The 17,289-nt window shown below is 47.0% G+C and overlaps 1 protein-coding gene across 1 annotated transcript in view; it reads left to right on the top strand.

Moving 5' to 3' along the window:
- The window catches only part of FAM20C (FAM20C golgi associated secretory pathway kinase), a 55,975-nt gene that overhangs the window by 11,647 nt on the left and 27,039 nt on the right, over window positions 1-17,289 (top strand). Inside the window, exon 3 of the mRNA XM_065031596.1 lies at window positions 633-711. Within this exon, the coding sequence (XP_064887668.1) occupies window positions 633-711 (79 nt within the window). The remainder of the gene's footprint in view (window positions 1-632; window positions 712-17,289) is intronic.

The following is a 17,289-nucleotide window of genomic DNA, read 5'->3' as shown; positions in this document are numbered from 1 at the left end:
AGCCAGCAGCCGCTGCAGAGCTCTGCTCTCGGTGTGGGCCACTGCGGGACCTCTCCAGGTTAATGGTTGGGCCTGGATACATCTCCGTTGTGCACAGAGGAGGTGGATTTACATATTTCTACTGCTCAGCAACAGCTATTCAAATCGCAGCAGAGATCAGAGATTGCTGCAGTATCTGTTTGTAGTTTTAATTAAGGATGTCTGCTGCGCATTGGGCTGCACATCCCAGCTGCAGTTGTCTTCTCCATCTCCTTTCCCAATGTGTGTTCCTTGTCAAAAGAAACTAAAAAAGTGAGTGGAGGTGGAGAAAACAAGACTCCAGTGGTCTGTTCCTATACATGCTGTTCAATCAGGGTGCTTATGGAGCCTATTGTGGCCATTTGAAGAAGACAAAGACATATGAGGGAGTACAATCCACTTTTAGTTCTGGTTGGCAGCTCAGAGCCCTCCCCTGCTCTGCACCTGCTGAATAATCTGTTGTCCATTTAGGATTACCCTGCTTGGTGCTCAGATACCACAGTGCTGAGTCTAATACAGAGCAAAAGATCCAGGATTTTGTCTCAGTGGTGAATGTAAGTACATCCACACGCAGCATTTTAAAGCAGTTTTTGTTTTGCTTTGTTTTCCCACAGCGATGAAATCAGGAGGCACCCAGCTGAAGCTGATCATGACATTCCAGAATTACGGACAAGCGTTGTTCAAACCGATGAAGTAAGTTCAAGAAGTCTGTGTTACAAAGCGAAATGGTGGTGGAATAGCCTGTTGCTGTTTTCTAAGCAGTAAAGTCTTGCTGGGGTATCTCTCAGAGCTGCGGCGCCTGGTTCCCCGGGTTTGCTGCTGAGTGCGGAGCCGCAGGGGCTGCCCAGACCTGGCCGTGCTGGCCTGGTCTTTGGAAGAGATACCGAGGAGACTTCAGATCCATTACAGTCTTCTCAGGAATGTTATTCACTCCGGTCTCTGTGAAACCTCCCATCATAAATACAGGATGTTTTCAGCGTTTCTTCCTTATGTAAACTTACTCTGCAGGTCTGAGCTTTATCTAGTGTCAGTGCGCCTCTGGAATATGACCAGACAAGAGAGTTCACAACAGCTTTGGGAAGAGCTAAATAGTATTTGTCTGATAAATTATAATTTAATCCATTGATTTATTGTTGTTTGCATTAAGGGCTTGTATTAGTCACTTGGCTGTGGCACTGTGAAAATGAGTTTATCTGAGAGTGGTGCTGCAAGGTAATGAATCTAGAGAGAAAGGAAGGGACTGGGATGATGCAGCCTTGATTTGCACCTGCCCAGATCCCATTGAGATGGGGGAAGTTATTCAGATACAAAGCAGATGTAAATGAGTTCTGAATCCTGACCCATATGTTTGTGTTGTAATAAGGAAAATGACTCTGTGCTTATTGTAGAGGGTTTAGCAAAGACACTTGGGGCTGCAAAATGTTTAATGAAGCTACTCAGTATCTGTATCAAGGGTACTACTGGAATAATAAATTCATTTCTTTCTTTTGTTTCCACTGTAGGGAAGTTCAGTTAATTTCCTCTAGGATGGTCCATAAAAGACTAAAATAGCTGAAAATGAGTGGTTTGGAATATGTGCTGGCGTTGTGTTACAGCTGTGGCAGGGAGCAGCTCGGGGGCTGAGCTGCTGACTGCAGACTCAGAAGTTCCCTGCTTCACTCTAGAAGTTGCTCTAGACTGACCCGACACATACACATTTGACTTGATCTTATTTGACTGCCAGAAGGGCCAAATAATTGACCCACTTTCCTTCAACCCAGGTTTGAGTAGGGACCCTCCTTACGTGCATTTATACCAGGAATCACAAGGAAATCTGTGAACTTCCAGGCAGCACATGGTGTTTGCGCAAAGGCCGAAGGACTCTGTGTTATTTCCCAAACTGCACGCAAATTTCTCCGTGTTTCTGGTAGACCTGGGAAAGCTCAGGCGGAGCACAGGTAATACTGATGAGTCAGAAGGAAGGTGGTGTCACGGAGCATCTTCCAACATCTTCCCATCCTCTCTCTGCCCTCTTTCAGAATCCTCAGATCATCAGCGCATGGGTCCATCCCCCTACATCTGCAGATTTGATGCCTATTAGCACAATTCCTAATTGTGTCCTGTCCCCCATGTGAAACCAAGAACTAGGCAAGTTCTAGCAGCGTCTGGCAGAACTGTGGTTGTGCTGTTGGCTTCTTACGCAGTGTGTCATTTGTCTCTGGTCCATTTGCGCAGATGCAGATAATCTCAATCTTTATCACTGGCGTGACATTGTAATTCTGGGAATGCTAATGAGGTCAAATCAAAAGTTTAGGATTTCTACTGTACTATACACAGCCTTGGCAAGATGATGGATGACAGTAGGGGTACAGCCACGATCCTGTGTAGAAGCAATTACTACCCTCCGCTAGAACAATAACAGAAAATGGTGATGTCTTAATCATTCCCTTTGCTTGATTTGAAGGGCAGCAACACCCTATTTTCTCACTGCTCTTTGCGTTCCATACACCACTGGGAAAAGCAGCATTAGAGCATTCGGCAGCCGCGTTCCCAGGCACAGCACCTTGTGGTGGCAATGCTGCTGTGTTTGTGCTGAGCGTTCCTCAACACATTACTGGTTTTGAATAAGGATGTTTGCAAGCATTTGTCTTCATTCTGGTAACAGGGAACAGGGAGCCAGATGCTTGGCTAGCATAAATCATCCCGGCTCCTTTGGCATCTGGTCCCGTTGGCCTCTCACCAGCTTATGGACTGTTGTTGATGACATTCTCAGATGGGTGTGCAGCATCATTTCTTTATACAGGAATAAGCAGCCTAGACTACCAAAAACAATCAAAAATCAGGCTTTAAAGTTAGGAGACTTCTTGTAGGGCCTTCTTCAGGTCCTAAACTCCTTCCAGGCTTTTTCTGGTGCTCTGTGTTTTCTGCTTGTTGAAGGAAGCCCTTGGAGGATAGTGAGGCCATCTCCATGTGGGGTACCCTACACGTTTCAGTTGTTACTGTGTTATCAGCTCCATGGCTTTTCAAAACAGCAGAAATTATGCTTTTCTCTGAGTTGATAAGCCTCTTCATACGAGCAGCCTTCTTCCTGACTCCCAGGTCACACAGCCATTAAATAGCACGGGGTGCCCAGGGCCTCGGTTCATCTCTTCGGTTCTGGAGGGGACAGTGTGAGTTGCCTCTCTGTGTTAAACCGAACTGAGACAATGTTCTTTAGAGAACAGAGTTGGCATCAGTAGGATTTCAGGCCTAATACCAAGGAAAATGGACAATCCTGAGTTTCTCATGCTGTCTGAGATGCGGAGTACTGAAATGGTGTGAGGTGCATGCAGGATAACAAGCAGGTGCTGGGCCGGTCTCTACCCGGCTGTGATTCACGTGAACTGCCTGGGAAGCTGGTTTGCTGTACACAGCTGCGCTCAGCATCTTCCAAACTGAACTGATACCTGTCTGAGCAGGATTGCGGCAGATAGAGGGGACCATGCGACCTCTCCCGCCACAGCCGGGCCCCTGCTGGTGACAGGGGACACCTCCAGACCTGGCAGTGACTTCTGCAGGGGACTCAGCGCAGAATGTGCTCCCTGGCAAATGGCTGGAAACCAGAACTCGTCTGACTCGCTCTGCTGTTTCCTGGCCTCCCAGTTCCACATTGCGTTGATCCAGGGAGCAAGCCAGCTCCGGAAAGCAGGATTTGGAGCTGGGGAAACCAGAATCCGCCTTTGGCACCGATTGTGCTCAGTGTTTGACATTAACTGACGGCTCTTCCTCTGGTCATGGATTCAGGCTAGTGGAGCAAATGAGAGGAGGGAAGCTCAGCAGCCAGGGAGATGTGAGACTGGTAAATGAAGCCTCATCAGCTGCAATTATTTTATTTATTTGTGGCACTGCATCTTCATTTCTGAAATAATTGCCTGTAAAGTATTACAGAGGAAGCCAAATCTATTTATAAATCCTATAGCCTGGTGTCAATTCCTTTGCTAATTCCAAATACATCATAGAAAAAGTGAGTATTTGCTAAAATTCCAGGGAAGATTTAATGTATTTGCAATGTATCTTACAGTTAAGTGTGTCGTTTTATTTAGCTCATAACAGTTCAATCATAGAAAATTATTACCATATGGGACAGGAAAAAAATAGCAGCCTCCCCTTCTGCCATGATTAGTGTCTCTAACTGTCCTCATATCGTACAGCATAATGAAATGTATTTGCGTGATCGCTGCTATCTGCAACCGCAGCTTTCTGAATGGCTTATCAGGTAGGGATGGCGTAGAACCATACATTTCAAAGGGGTCTGGTTTTTCCGTTCCAAAGGAGCACACACGTTATAGTGTTATTTGGCTTCCCTTTGTTTCTGCTGGCTGCTGGAGTTAAAGAGCTGGCTCAGCAACAAAACCAACACACTGTTTTTTTCCTCGCGAGGCTTTATTCTTGAAGGGGGAGATTGTGCTCCAGCAGAATTAGTGTCAGGATTCCTACAGCACATGCTGGTGCCAGGATTTTAAGAGAGGTTTTTACAGCTCCTTGTGGAAAAAACAAATAGGATCGAATATAAAATGATATCTTGCTATAGGAGTTGTGAGAAAAGCGTCCTGTGGTATGTGTTTGCATACGACATCTCTCATTCCTAGTTCTATAGGCTGCTTTGTAGAAACGTGTAGAAAGGGGATTCATTATAAAATCTTTGAGGTTTATTTGTTCCATTCAAAGAAATACTATTGTACCTAGTGAACTCTCTTTTGACTGAAACTGAGACAAAAGCCCTTTCTCTTCCAACTTTAGGTTTTGCCTGATCTTTTTAACATCTTTTTCCTTTTCTTTTGTTCTTACAAGCCATGGTACAGGATTAGTAGGAGCCACATGGCTCTTCCTTTCAGTAGCTGAAGTTTGCAGCTAAAGCCTTAAAGCAGAACCAATTGGCAGCAGGGCGATACCGGGCCAGCAGGGACTTCTGAGGTCATGAAATCCAGTCTCCTTGAACCCCAGGTGATCGTCTCCCGAAGCCCTGTTCATGGCCCGCTCAGACATTGCTGCGCACGGGGATGACTTTGCCCCTGCTGTCCCTCCTGGAACGGCAATAGAAATCACACTGGCCACTGGGAGCAGCCCCTGGTTCCCGCAGCCTTCAGGGCCGGGACCTGTCCCCGGGCCAGGCACAAAACAAGCCGGTGGTCAGGGTCTGGTGCAAAGCTGGTGCTCTGCAGAAATAGAACAAGCACACTCGCCTCTCAGCCTCTGCCGTGGCCCTATAGCGTATCCCTTGCCTCAAAGCCATAGGTGCTGGTAGCTGGCTGGAGTGTAGCAGCCAAGGTCATGGGGATGCCAGTGCTTTTGTTTTGATCTGCAAAGCTCGGCTTATTACTGGCTTTTAAATGCCATACTTATAGTGGCAAAGGATTAACAGTGTTCTTTAAGTTTCTCTTTTATTTTCTTGTAGGATTGCTGAACAAATATTGCATCTTTTGGTAGGGACATTAAATAGGCCAAACAATCCCCATAATGCAAACAACTGTTAATTGCTTTAATTTCCTACATTTATACTCCCCCTCTGAAGCTGCAGTGTGACTGTTGTACCTGTGAAATGCAGCCTTCAGGCCTGATTATCATATCAATTAGGCTGGTGTAATTCTTCCAAATTGGTGGCATTCCTTCCAAGTCAGAGGAGTTGAAATGAACTTCAGAATCGGGGCCACTGGAAGATTGCTTTCCGTATGACATTGCACATCATGCTGTTTTGAGGAAATACATTTTGCAAACCTGTTGCATTTCAGCTGGCAGGCATCCAGTATAAACATACTGTTATAAGTCAACATAGCAATTAAATCAAATTGCAATGTTTTCTCTGAGCAGCCAGAGAAGTGAGATGTGCACACAGTAGCTGCTGTGCTAAAGCCTTCCAGGATTAACACTTGGGCACCCTGGAATGTGCTGCGTGAAACCCGACTGAGCACTCGCTGGGCAGAGTACAAACCCAGCTGCTCTCGTGTCGCTCGGCTCAAGCCGCGTTACTGTACCGGTCGCTGGGGAAGGCTGGTTCTGCACAAGGTGTATTTATTACTGCAGCCCTACGGGTGATTGAACCGGTTGGGAAGGTTGAAGCTGGTCGTCTCGCTGTTCAGTTTATATAGGCGCATTTCATCGTGAAGAAGAAATGTTTTCTTTGCTGCTGGAAGTAATAATCAGTAATCAGATATTGTGTGGGCCTCGTCAATGAGATTTCAGGCTTTACGTACCAAGCCCTGCTGCAGTGTGTGCTGAGTGAGACTGGCAGGCAGGTTTGGTTGTACTTACATCAGGAGTAAATCTGGAGTAAACTGGATGAATTTGATATCTAAAGTACATGAGATCTGAATGTGGTCCTAAATAAGGACAGTAGAGGTTGCTGTGTAGTATTTTAGTCCTTTAACTTTTAGTACATTATGCAGGAACTGTTTTTCTCTTTTATAGCTAAGCCCGTTCATCAGATCAGGCTTCCTCAGTATTTCAGTGCAAACTGTGGTTCAGGACTCAGCGGTGCTTCTGGCCCAAATCTCCTTCATGCAGACTGGAAAATGTTCAGTGACTTCAAGGGGAGCTGGATGAGGATCGAGGCTGCTTGATGCCCCTGGACAGCAGTGAAATCCAGTCTTGTGTCTGTCACTGTGCCGCATTTCCCTGTGCCACAGCTCAGCAGCTGCTGCCTGAATATTGATCCATCCAGCCCAGGAGAAATTCGTTCTCAAATTCTGCAAGCATGTTTACGAAATGACCCCAGAGTCAAAGTCTGCAAAGTCCAGGTAGCTCAAAGTTTGTTCGTTTAGATTAGGATCTGCAGGGATCCGTGACGGCAGCATTTCACCATGCTGGCAGCCAGGAAGGGGAAACAAACCTCTTTCTCTCTCTGAGCCAGCTCTGTTGTGCTGTCCCAAGCCGAGCTGCCCTGGATCGTCCCCTCCTGGAGCTGCGCACGAGCTGCTCAGAGACGGCTTGGGACAATAAGAAGGACAGGGAACTGCTGCAGAGAGTCCAGCGCAGCCACCAAGATGCTGCAGGGAGTGGAGCATCTCCCGTGTGAGGAAAGGCTGAGGGAGCTGGGGCTCTGGAGCTGGACAAGAGGAGACTGAGGGGGGACTCATTCCTGGGGATCAGTATGTAAAGGGGGAGTGTCAGGAGGATGGAGCCAGGCTCTTCTGGTGACAGCCAGTGACAGGACAAGGGGCAATGGGTGCAAACTGGAACACAGGAGGTTCCACTTAAATATGAGAAGAAACTTGTTGGGGGTGAGGGTGGCAGAGCCTGGCCCAGGCTGCCCAGGGGGTTGTGGAGTCTCCTTCTGTGCAGACATTCCAACCCGCCTGGACACCTTCCTGTGTAACCTCATCTGGGTGTTCCTGCTCCATGGGGGATTGCACTGGATGAGCTTTCCAGGTCCCTTCCAATCCCTGACATCCTGTGATTCTGTGTAATAAGCCCCAGTGGTGGGAGGGAGTGAACCTTCCTCTAGCAAACCAGGGCTGTTCTGGGGGATGTTGCCATGTCCATGGGGTTCAGCCCCATGCCCCACTGCTGCTGAATTCTCCCCAGATCCCTCTCCCCTGGCTTTCCATGGCACGTTGAGCTCCTGGCAGGGGAAGACTTGGCTCTGCAGCTCACAGAAACCTTCACCCTCGAAGTCTCTGTGACTGGGGCTTTTTGCACAAGCAATTCAAGCTTTGCATTTTTCTTCAACTCATTTGTTGGGGTTTTTCTGGCAAATTACAACACGATGCTCAATATCTATTTTTGTTCATGTCTTAGACAGACAGAAATGGCCCCAGGTACTGACTGTACCTGCCTCTCACCACCGTTTGAAGGAAGGGCTGAGTGGGCAGTCGTATCTTACAGTAGTGAAGTGTCTCTGCTTGATTAGCTGCCTTCTAAGTCCTTATAGAATCTTGCTAATTAGTCTTTGGGAACAAAGACATGCTGGTGTTTATTTTTTCTTTAAAAGCCAGTTACTGCAGCAGCTAACACCTTTTTATACATTACCACAGTGTATTAGGACAGAAGCGTCTTCAGTGTCTGATTTAATCAGGCTTCTTTTTCATTTTAATTTTATACATAGCAAGAAATGCTGTCCTGTGGCTCTGTCCTTTAATCAGAGACCCACTTTCGGTTCCTCAGCTTCTTATTTCCTGCATTTTACCCCGTACCAGCAGTGCAGAAAAGCAGCAAACATTATCAGGGGAAGAGCTGGCATGAAATGCATAACCTGTGATTTACTGCTAAGTGACAGGGCTGGGCACACGGGGACTCGTTGGTGCAGCAGTGAGGCAAGACGTCCTTAGCAAATCTAAGCAAAAAAATGTGTCCAGAATGTTTTCAGTGGGATATGCAGATACCGCTCCCTTAAAACATTTCATGAGAATTTGTCTCCATTTCTCTACGATTTATAATCCTTAAACTAGGCTCAAGAGGCTGAAATCCAGGGAGGGAGAATGATTTGTGCAAGACTTGTGTAAACCGGAGAGAGGCTGACGCTGTTTTCTCTCTAAAGCAACAAACACAGCTTAATCCTGGAGACGAGTTGCACCGTGCTCATCAGTCCCCTTGGGAAGAGTTATTTTTGGATGTTATATGGAGCTGAATTGCTCTCTCTCTGCCTCTGGACCTTATGTCACACAGGGCCGCTCTGGGAATCCCAGCGCTCTGGAGGATGCAGGTGGGGATTTGGCCACTCACGCCAATATTTGTTTGAAGTTTGTTGGCTCTTATGACATCCAGCTTGTTCAAGCCCTCAGTATTTCTACAGGTTTCTTGAATGAGGGCTGCTGGCTGTCAGAAGGGGCAGGAGATGAGATAAGCAGCAGAGGAATGGATGCAATGGAGCAGCTCGTGTAGTGGCTGAGGACACAGGTCCGGCTTTGCCAGAGGTCAGCGGTTCAGGCGACACAGGCCCGTGGTCAGTGGTGGGAAAGCTGGGTGGCCCTTGGGAGAGGCCAACTGGAGCGACGGTGTCTTGCAGGTCAGGACAGGAAGGTTTAGGCAAAGCTGGGAGGCTTGGGAGGGAGCGCAGAGCGCACGTCCAAATTCCGCCCTTGGCCTGGTGCTGTGGCTGACTCACTGCTGCAAACAAACAAACAAACGTGTTTAAAATAGCCATAATAGCTGTTAATAACGCAGCTCCAGGACACACTGGACATTTCTGACTTTCGTTTTTTTTCGTTTTCAGTGTCTGGTGCAATAGTGTTAGTACTCGTTAACTTGCAGTTTTCCACCCTGCTGTAACGTTATGCATGTGGGCAAATAAAACTGAGAAAGCCTGAAAGACTCATTTGCATTTGAAGAAGTGGCAGAAATCTGGAGTAAATAGCAACTGCAAATGTGTGGGAGCTGGAGAGTAGGGGGGAACAGCAAAACGGTTGTAAATAGAAGTGGTTTAAAATGCCGGATTATGCGCTATGGATAAAACACGCCAAGGCAGCACATAAGCCAGATACTGTTCTCAGCAGCAGCATCCAACTGATCCTGTTAGCACTTCAAGCCCCTTCTGTAAACCTTGCTGGTCAATGGTCTGAATTCCTCATGGTGGGGTCGTCACCCGGCCGGAGGACAAGGGCCAGCCTGGCTGTGCATGGTGACCGGTAGTAGTTACCAGAAATATTGCATGGAGACTTTAGACACACACACTCTGTATATGGATTTTAAACTGCTTTGATTCGCTGGCATGAAGTGGCAAAAGAAATGAAGACGTTATAAAGAATCTATAGATTTAAAGGCAAATCTAGCAATGATTGAGATTATTTCCTTTAGTTTTCAGTATGACTAACTTGTATTTTGTTTGATTCTATCTCATGATGCCTAAGAAGAGAATTTTGACCCGGCGTATTTGTGTTTTCCTGCATTTTGTGCCCGTTTCAATCACTGCAATATGATAGTCTGGCCAAAATTTTCAAACAAACCTCTTTTGCATCTGATTCTTTAGGGGTTTATTAAGCAGAAAATCTGATTCCAGGGGCATAAAACCCAGAGGTTTTTCAGCCTTTCATGTTGCAAGCCCAGGTTTTGTGTCGGGGCCCTGAGTGAGCCCGAGCCAGGAGGGGCGGGCGCTGCTGCAGCTCAGCGCCAGCCCTGCCGCCCGGGGCTGACAGGGCAGAGGCAGCTTAAAGCATAATCCTGGTTTTCTCCATAAGATTGAGATGTGGGGCCTGGGAGTTGTTCCTGGCATTAGGATGAGATGCAGCGAGAAGGGTTTGAGCCAGCCCCGGGCAGGTGGGGGACGGCAGCTGTCCCCTTTGGCACGGACCCAGTGGCACCACGCGCCTCCGCGTCTGCCCCGTCCACAGCAGCAGCCAAGCTGACACCTCTGGGCTCTGACACCAGCCAAATGGAGTGCCCGCGGAGGCAGCGCCTGCTTCCCCCATTGCCCGCCTCGCTTTCTGATTCCCAGAACCATCTCCAAGTTGAAACCATCTATTTTTGCAGCCTCTTGACCCCAGGTACAAGGGCTGGGTGATGGAGAATTTAGCCCAAAACAAGCCCTTTGTTCCTCTGCCTGACCCACTTGTCGCTGCCCATGGGAAACGGGAGGGGGGGTTTTGCTCCTCCCGTGCCTTTGCTTTGGAGAGTTGGGCTTTTGTGCTGCTGATTGCATCACGTTGTTTTGAAGTTATCTTGGCGTGCACTGGGTATTTTGGTATAAAAGCTGCTTTTTATGCACTTCTGGAGCACTCAGGGCACTGACTTTCACTTCATGGCCAGCCTGAAAGGAGGTATGTGACCATCCACATGCAGAGCCAGCATGTTATATATATATATATATAGACATATATATAAGCGGTGAAGACTCCGCTTTTGTGCTGCGGTACTGCAGGCAGTGCCAATCCGGAGTGAGTCCGCGGCTCTGGGCCGTGTGAATGCAGCCAGGTCCTGCTCCGTTAGCCATCAGTGAGGCCATGCAGAAGAGATTTTTCTTGCAGCATATCCAGGCCACCTATTGAAATCCAGGCTCTTTTGGCACCTGCCAAATTGTCTGACAACTTGTGAGCAGGCAGCGTGCCACGCGAGCAGATGGGCATGAGCGTCCTGGCTGCCGGGAGCCCGGGATGCTCATCTGGCAGGGGCAGCGAGAGCAGAGCTCCTCGGTGCTCGTGGCCAAATGCTCGTCCCTCCTGAAGTCACCATGGGAAGAGCGGGCATGGTGATGGGAGTCTGGTTTGGGCACAAGGCATTGCACAGCAGCCATGATACCCTCACATTCTCCCCCTGGTTCCTGCTGCCCCATCACCAGGGACAAGGTAGTTTCTGAGGTGCTTTCAGCCTAAGATCCCCATTTTGTTGGGGACAAGCAGCACCTGGCACTGTCCTGTGTCCTCCAAGTAACTCACCTTGAAGGCGACAGCACAGCAGTTATTTTTAACGACCTGTGCTAGGTGGTTTCCTATGAGGTGCTGGCTCTTGCCACAACTGAATCCTGAGATAAAAGGATTAAAAAACCCTGTTTGAGGCTTCGCAGAAATTGTCACGAGGGCTTTCTTTAAAACGTAACTCCAGCGAAGGCCTTAATGCTTATCGCCCCAAGGGGCAGCTTTCCTCACACAGGCGTGCATTTCGTGATGATTGACACATCATTAATTAACTGTTATTAATTAACCCCATAATCTGAAGGGATAGGGGAGGAATTCCTTGCAGGCCTGTATCCCGTCATTTCTTTGAACACACATGTCCCCTGTTCTCCTGCACTCCCCAACCCATCTGTCTTTGGGACCAAAGAAGCTCATGAAGAAGACAGGACTAATGAACAGCCTTTTATAGAGCCCTGCCAACCACCTTCATTTCCTGACAGCCGCGGTTCGAGCATGGCTTGCAGGGGCAAGACTTTGTATCTATTACTCTGAGTTTAGAGGAAGAGAAAAATGGAAGAATAATGTTGCCTTTCAGCCTCCCCTTGTTCCCCACTGTGTGGGACGCGATGCTGTGAAGGATACGGGATCTGTCTGTAACATAGTATGTGTATATATACGTATACATATATATATATATATAACACGCTGGCTCTGCATGTGGATGGTCACCTACCTCCTTTCAGGCTGGCCATGGAGTGAAAGCTCCAAGTTAGGACAGAAAAGCGTCCTTTCCTCTCGGCTTTAGCTGCAGCGCGGTGACCTCGCCAGCCGCTCCAGGGCCCGTGCCGGGTGCTGAGCTGCACCCGCAGCAGCAGCGGAGCAGACAGGTTCTCCCCGTGCTCACTTCAGCGTGGCTTTGCTGTTGTCCTTGAGCGCTTCGTTTAGCTCTCATCGTTTGGAGCCAGCCCGTATCTTCCGCCAGTTCTGCCTGGTGGCCTCTAACAATCTCATTTGTCAGGCAGCAGCATGATTAGAGCTTTATTTAACTAACTTTGTCTGCATTTGCCTTTCATGGAGCAACAATGCAGCGATTCGGTAGACTAAATGTGAACTAAGAAAAGAAATTGTCCTGTTTGTCCACAAACATCAGATTCTTGGGGCGATGCCAATCTCGATAAAACATCGGTGGTACCGATAAGCCAACAGTCATGATCACTGATCAGCGGTTTGCTGATGTTTCTGCAAGGTTTTGCATCCAATATTGTTGACCCTACTCTTTTCCTATTATGTGCTACATCTTTTGGCAGGAGAAAGACCTTCTAAGGGATCAGAATGGTACCTATATTGCAGGAGATGCCTAAACCCCATTATGTTTGGCTTGGCTTGTTCCTTTTGTTCATCCCTCCCGTGCGATTTCAGGCACAGCGGTATTAATCCTGCCATTTACATCTCCGCCGTTGGGAACGGCCTCACGTCGCTGGCGTCCGAATTACATTTTTAACAACAATTTCCTTTGTTCTATAAAACGAAGCCAAACCAAACACTGGTATTGGAGGCTTCCCTTTCTGGTTTAAATAACACAGACCTTTAAAGGGATGAGGGCTGTGGATAATTTTTGTGTAGATACTGCTTGTGGGTTGTTGACTAGTTTGTGAAGGCTTTTCCTCGTTTCTGTTTGCCTTTCCCTGCTCTGTCAGTCTGGAGGCAGCAGGACACTTTGGAAGAGCTCCCTGGTCCTTCTTATCTAATTGTACTGTTATTAGATTATTGGATTCTCTCTTCTCTCCCTTCCCCTAAAAATTCACTCACTAAAAGGGTGAAATTGCAGTGTATTGAATTGCCTGATATTGCACTGATTCTTTATTGCAACATCTTCGAGATTTTAATAGCGACAGGCCTTGAATCTATTTTGGTGTTACCAAAGCCATTTAATATCAGTGAACTTACGGAAGGTATTTTCTGGCACTCAGCAATGACTCTGAAGCCCCAAAGAATTACACTCAACAGCCCCGAATTTCAAAGCCTGACATCACTGCAAGCACCAAATACAAATCCATCAACAGAAGCAGGATTTTAATTGCTTTTGAATGATTCTATAGGAATCTAAAATTGCTTTGTGGGATGAAAAACAATCCCCTCTTTTATCTGTGAAGAGGTTTTAATTCTGCCGAATAAAATAAGTGGCTGCTATAATAATACAAGATTTTTTCCCTCTGACTGTGTAGCCGGTTCCTTCAGCCCCTGCCTGCTGGGATTTCATCCGTAAGCAGTGAGACATGGGAGTTCATCAGCTATTGTCCGTGGCAATGGCCAAAGCACGAGCGGCTCTTTGGTGGCTGGAGGATTTGTGCTTCCATTACGTTAGCTGTTAAAAAACGAGACCACCTGCATTCTTTTGCAATGTGACCTTCTCTAGCCGGCCGTGTGCTGTGTTTTCTCTGGGATGTGATCTGATTTTAAGGGTGATCAAAAGGCCAGCAGTGCTTTAAAACCCAATAATACCTTGACTGTTGCTTTACAGTTTTCTTTTCCTTTTTTTTCTCTTCTATTTGTGAGAGGAACGGAAACCTCTGCAGACCTTTCTACATCTGGCTTAGCTTCTGGTTAAATGCATCCTCAGGGAGTGCTGGAAAATATTACTTCTCCTGTTCAGAAGAGGAGTAAATGAGCCATATTTTCCAAAATGGTTTTCAAGGAAAGGGATATGGAAGCTGTTTGTATTTTCCTGTTTAACAGATCTAGTAAACACTTAAAACACCAGAGGGTGAATATTTCCATTGCCTTGGCAAATGGCTTTAAATGGTGTGTAGCAAGGGAGTGTGCACTGCTGAGCCCCGGGGATGGAGCATAATGGGGTGGTCCCTTCCCTTCCCTTCCCTTCCCTTCCCTTCCCTTCCCTTCCCTTCCCTTCCCTTCCCTTCCCTTCCCTTCCCTTCCCTTCCCTTCCCTTCCCTTCCCTTCCCTTCCCTTCCCTTCCCTTCCCTTCCCTTCCCTTCCCTTCCCTTCCCTTCCCTTCCCTTCCCTTCCCTTCCCTTCCCTTCCCTTCCCTTCCCTTCCCTTCCCTTCCCTTCCCTTCTCACACGAGGGTCACATATTGCACTGTCCCTTGGGCGGGCGTGGGGAAGAAGCCAAAGGCTTTTTCCCCCCCGTCCCTCAGCTGGACTAGGGGAGGGGTCACATCAGTCTTTGGGGGTCCAGAGCTATTGAGACTCTGTGGGTGCAATGGTTGGACACTCCTGGGGAACAAGATCTGGCCTCTTGTCTTAACTCAGCATTTCTGTTTGCGAATCAGCTGGAGGAATCCCCTTCCCCTGCCCTAAGATATTCAGATGCCCAAGGAGGGAATCACACAAATGGAGAAATTCCAGGGCCCCCAAACTGGAGACCAGAGTGGGGATGAGGAGCCCGTCCCACCTCCTGCCACTCCTTTAGACGAGGTCCTTAGGGACATGGGTTAGTGCTAGAGTTAGGTTAGGTTATGATTGGACTCAACGATCCTGAGTGTCTCTTCCAACTGGAATGATCCTATCCTATCCTATCCTATCCTATCCTATCCTATCCTATCCTATCCTATCCTATCCTATCCTATCCTATCCTATCCTATCCTATCCTATCCTATCCTATCCATGTGGCTCCTTGCCAGAGAAGCCCTTTCTGAAACCCTGAACAAGCCTCAGCCCAGGCCAGGGCAGCAAAAAGGCGCCTTGTCCCCCATCTCCACCCAAACCAACATCACTGATGTAGCTAAACCTTTCTAAAGGCTCTCAAGGCCATCAGAAAGCCTTAATGGCATCTAATACTGGTCAGTAATAACATTTGCTTAACCAGCTGTTAAAATTATTATTGAGCTTGTGTTAGGCAGGAAAAACCAGCCAGTCTAGTATTCGATATTTTAGTCAGCATTAAACATACAAAAAGGCGATTGGCAGCAGCACCTGAAATTCTGAAGTGATATTTTTCATGTAGTCTGAAGCATTTTGATACTAACATGTACTAAAGTACAGAAAACCGTCCCAGTGAAGGCTTTAAAATACTTTTCATTATTTTCAGAAATAAACCTGGCCATTATTGTGTTTTTGAAGGACAATTGTTTTGTCCTTTCCCGCATAACTACACATTTTAAAATACATCTTCAAATAATTATTTTTAAATTGTTTTTCTTCCAATTGACCATACCAAAGCAGACACGTCTCTTCAGGATTAATTTTCCACCTAGCTGGAGAAATGAGCTCTTGCTTTCTCCCTCCCACCCCGAAGCGGTGCTGGAGCGGTTACCTGGATACCCCGCGCGGAAAGGATGGATGTGCCGAAGCAATTTAAATAGCCTGATTTGTCATCTAACTGCAGACATCGTTAGCAAAGCACTATTTGGCTGGAACATTGCAGGCTGGATGTGGTAACTCCTCTGTGTTGGGGAGAGATTTAGTTCAACCACCTTGCGACCAAATCTTGCCCGTCCTGAGCGCGGAGCCGCAGCGGGGCCAGCGTGAGGAACCCGAGCTGCATCTGGGGGGGAATCGTTTTCCCATGGCGTGTAGATATTGCAAATGGATTCTACACCAGCGTGAAAACAGGCTTTTTCAAATCCGGTATTTCAGAATCCACTGGTTTGTTTGTTTTGGGGCAAGGAGATAATTTTTGTGTGGTGGGGAAGAGGGAAGGGAAGGAAATTTAAACCTGGCTCTTGCTTTTTTCCCCATCACTTTTCTGCTTGTGACAACCCCGATTCCAATTTATTCCTCTTGTTATCCTCTCTGTTTCTAAAATGCCAATTTCATCTGGATGGAAGGACCTTCATAAGTAGATTTTTAAAAACAAGCTGGTGAAATTACAATGGAAATTAATTGTACTGCATATGATAGTGTGTAAAGCAGGAAATAGTGTCCCGCTCTGGTAAATCCTGCGTGTCAGAAAGCAGAAATAGTCATTTCCCTGGAATGCGATTCTTGAGTGTGGTCGGGGAGGTAGTCTGTGCGTGACAATAAGGACCGCAGAAAGACAAATCTAAGCTTTAAAAAGAGGATTTTGTTGGTTCTCAGATGGCTTGTTAGGTCTGGACTGAACCTAACATACCATTGTGAGGCCATGTCCCAAATCGGGTTATTTCTTATTGATTCCAATATGATTGGAAGACTCAGCTGGTGTCTGGCGGTTTGTCGGGAGGTTCTCCAGACGTGCATCCTCCCATCGGAGCTCACGCGGCTGCTCCGGCTGAGCTGCAGGAGTACCCCCATCACACAGATACCTCTTACCTATTCCGGAACATCCTTCTTGGCAAATCAACTCCCAGATCATGTTTAGGAATCATAGTCTTAAATGAAGCACAGTTGCAAAATATTCCGCTGATCTACGGTGCAAGTCCTTTTCCTTTAGTCGTAATTGATGTCACAAAATGTTTTATGGCTTCTGTCATTAGTATTCCCAGTCGGCTCAATCTACAGTTTATTTCATGCTGTAGAAGTGCTAAGAATTTTCTCCTGATTAGCAGCAACAGTAGGGCTCGTTTCTAGATTTATCAACATTAGATATTTTTGGATAGGTTAAGGAGTCATTTGTCTTTGAATTAAAATGTGTCTAGACACTCTTTTTTTGGTTACAAATCTAGCAAAATGATGGTACTTTTGAGGTAGTAATTACATTCTTTCAGTGACAGTCCATTATGCACAAGGCTTCAGTATAATGAATATATTTATTTCCAGGAAATCTACAGTATTCTCCCTGCCATTTGTAGGGCTCAGCATATAAATAATGCAGACCACGCTGTGCTGCTTTTCAGTTCATCCCAGGAAATTATGCCATTAAAAATGCTACTGTTCTTTCGGGCACACACAGACGCAGCAGGTAAAGAGAATATTCATGTGATGAACAGTGACAGAAGCAGCATCAGCTAATACATTAAAGCTGCAAAGCACACCTCAGACGACGAAATTGTTTGCAGTAATTATGGCGCGGAATGAGGCTGCTGTTTAACTGAACACCCTGGCGGTCAAAC

The sequence above is a fragment of the Columba livia genome, chromosome 15 (genome assembly GCF_036013475.1).
Source record: "Columba livia isolate bColLiv1 breed racing homer chromosome 15, bColLiv1.pat.W.v2, whole genome shotgun sequence".
NCBI lineage: Eukaryota > Metazoa > Chordata > Aves > Columbiformes > Columbidae > Columba > Columba livia.
The sequence above is the reverse complement of the archived record's forward strand: the minus strand, read 5'-3'. Positions and strand labels throughout refer to the sequence as shown.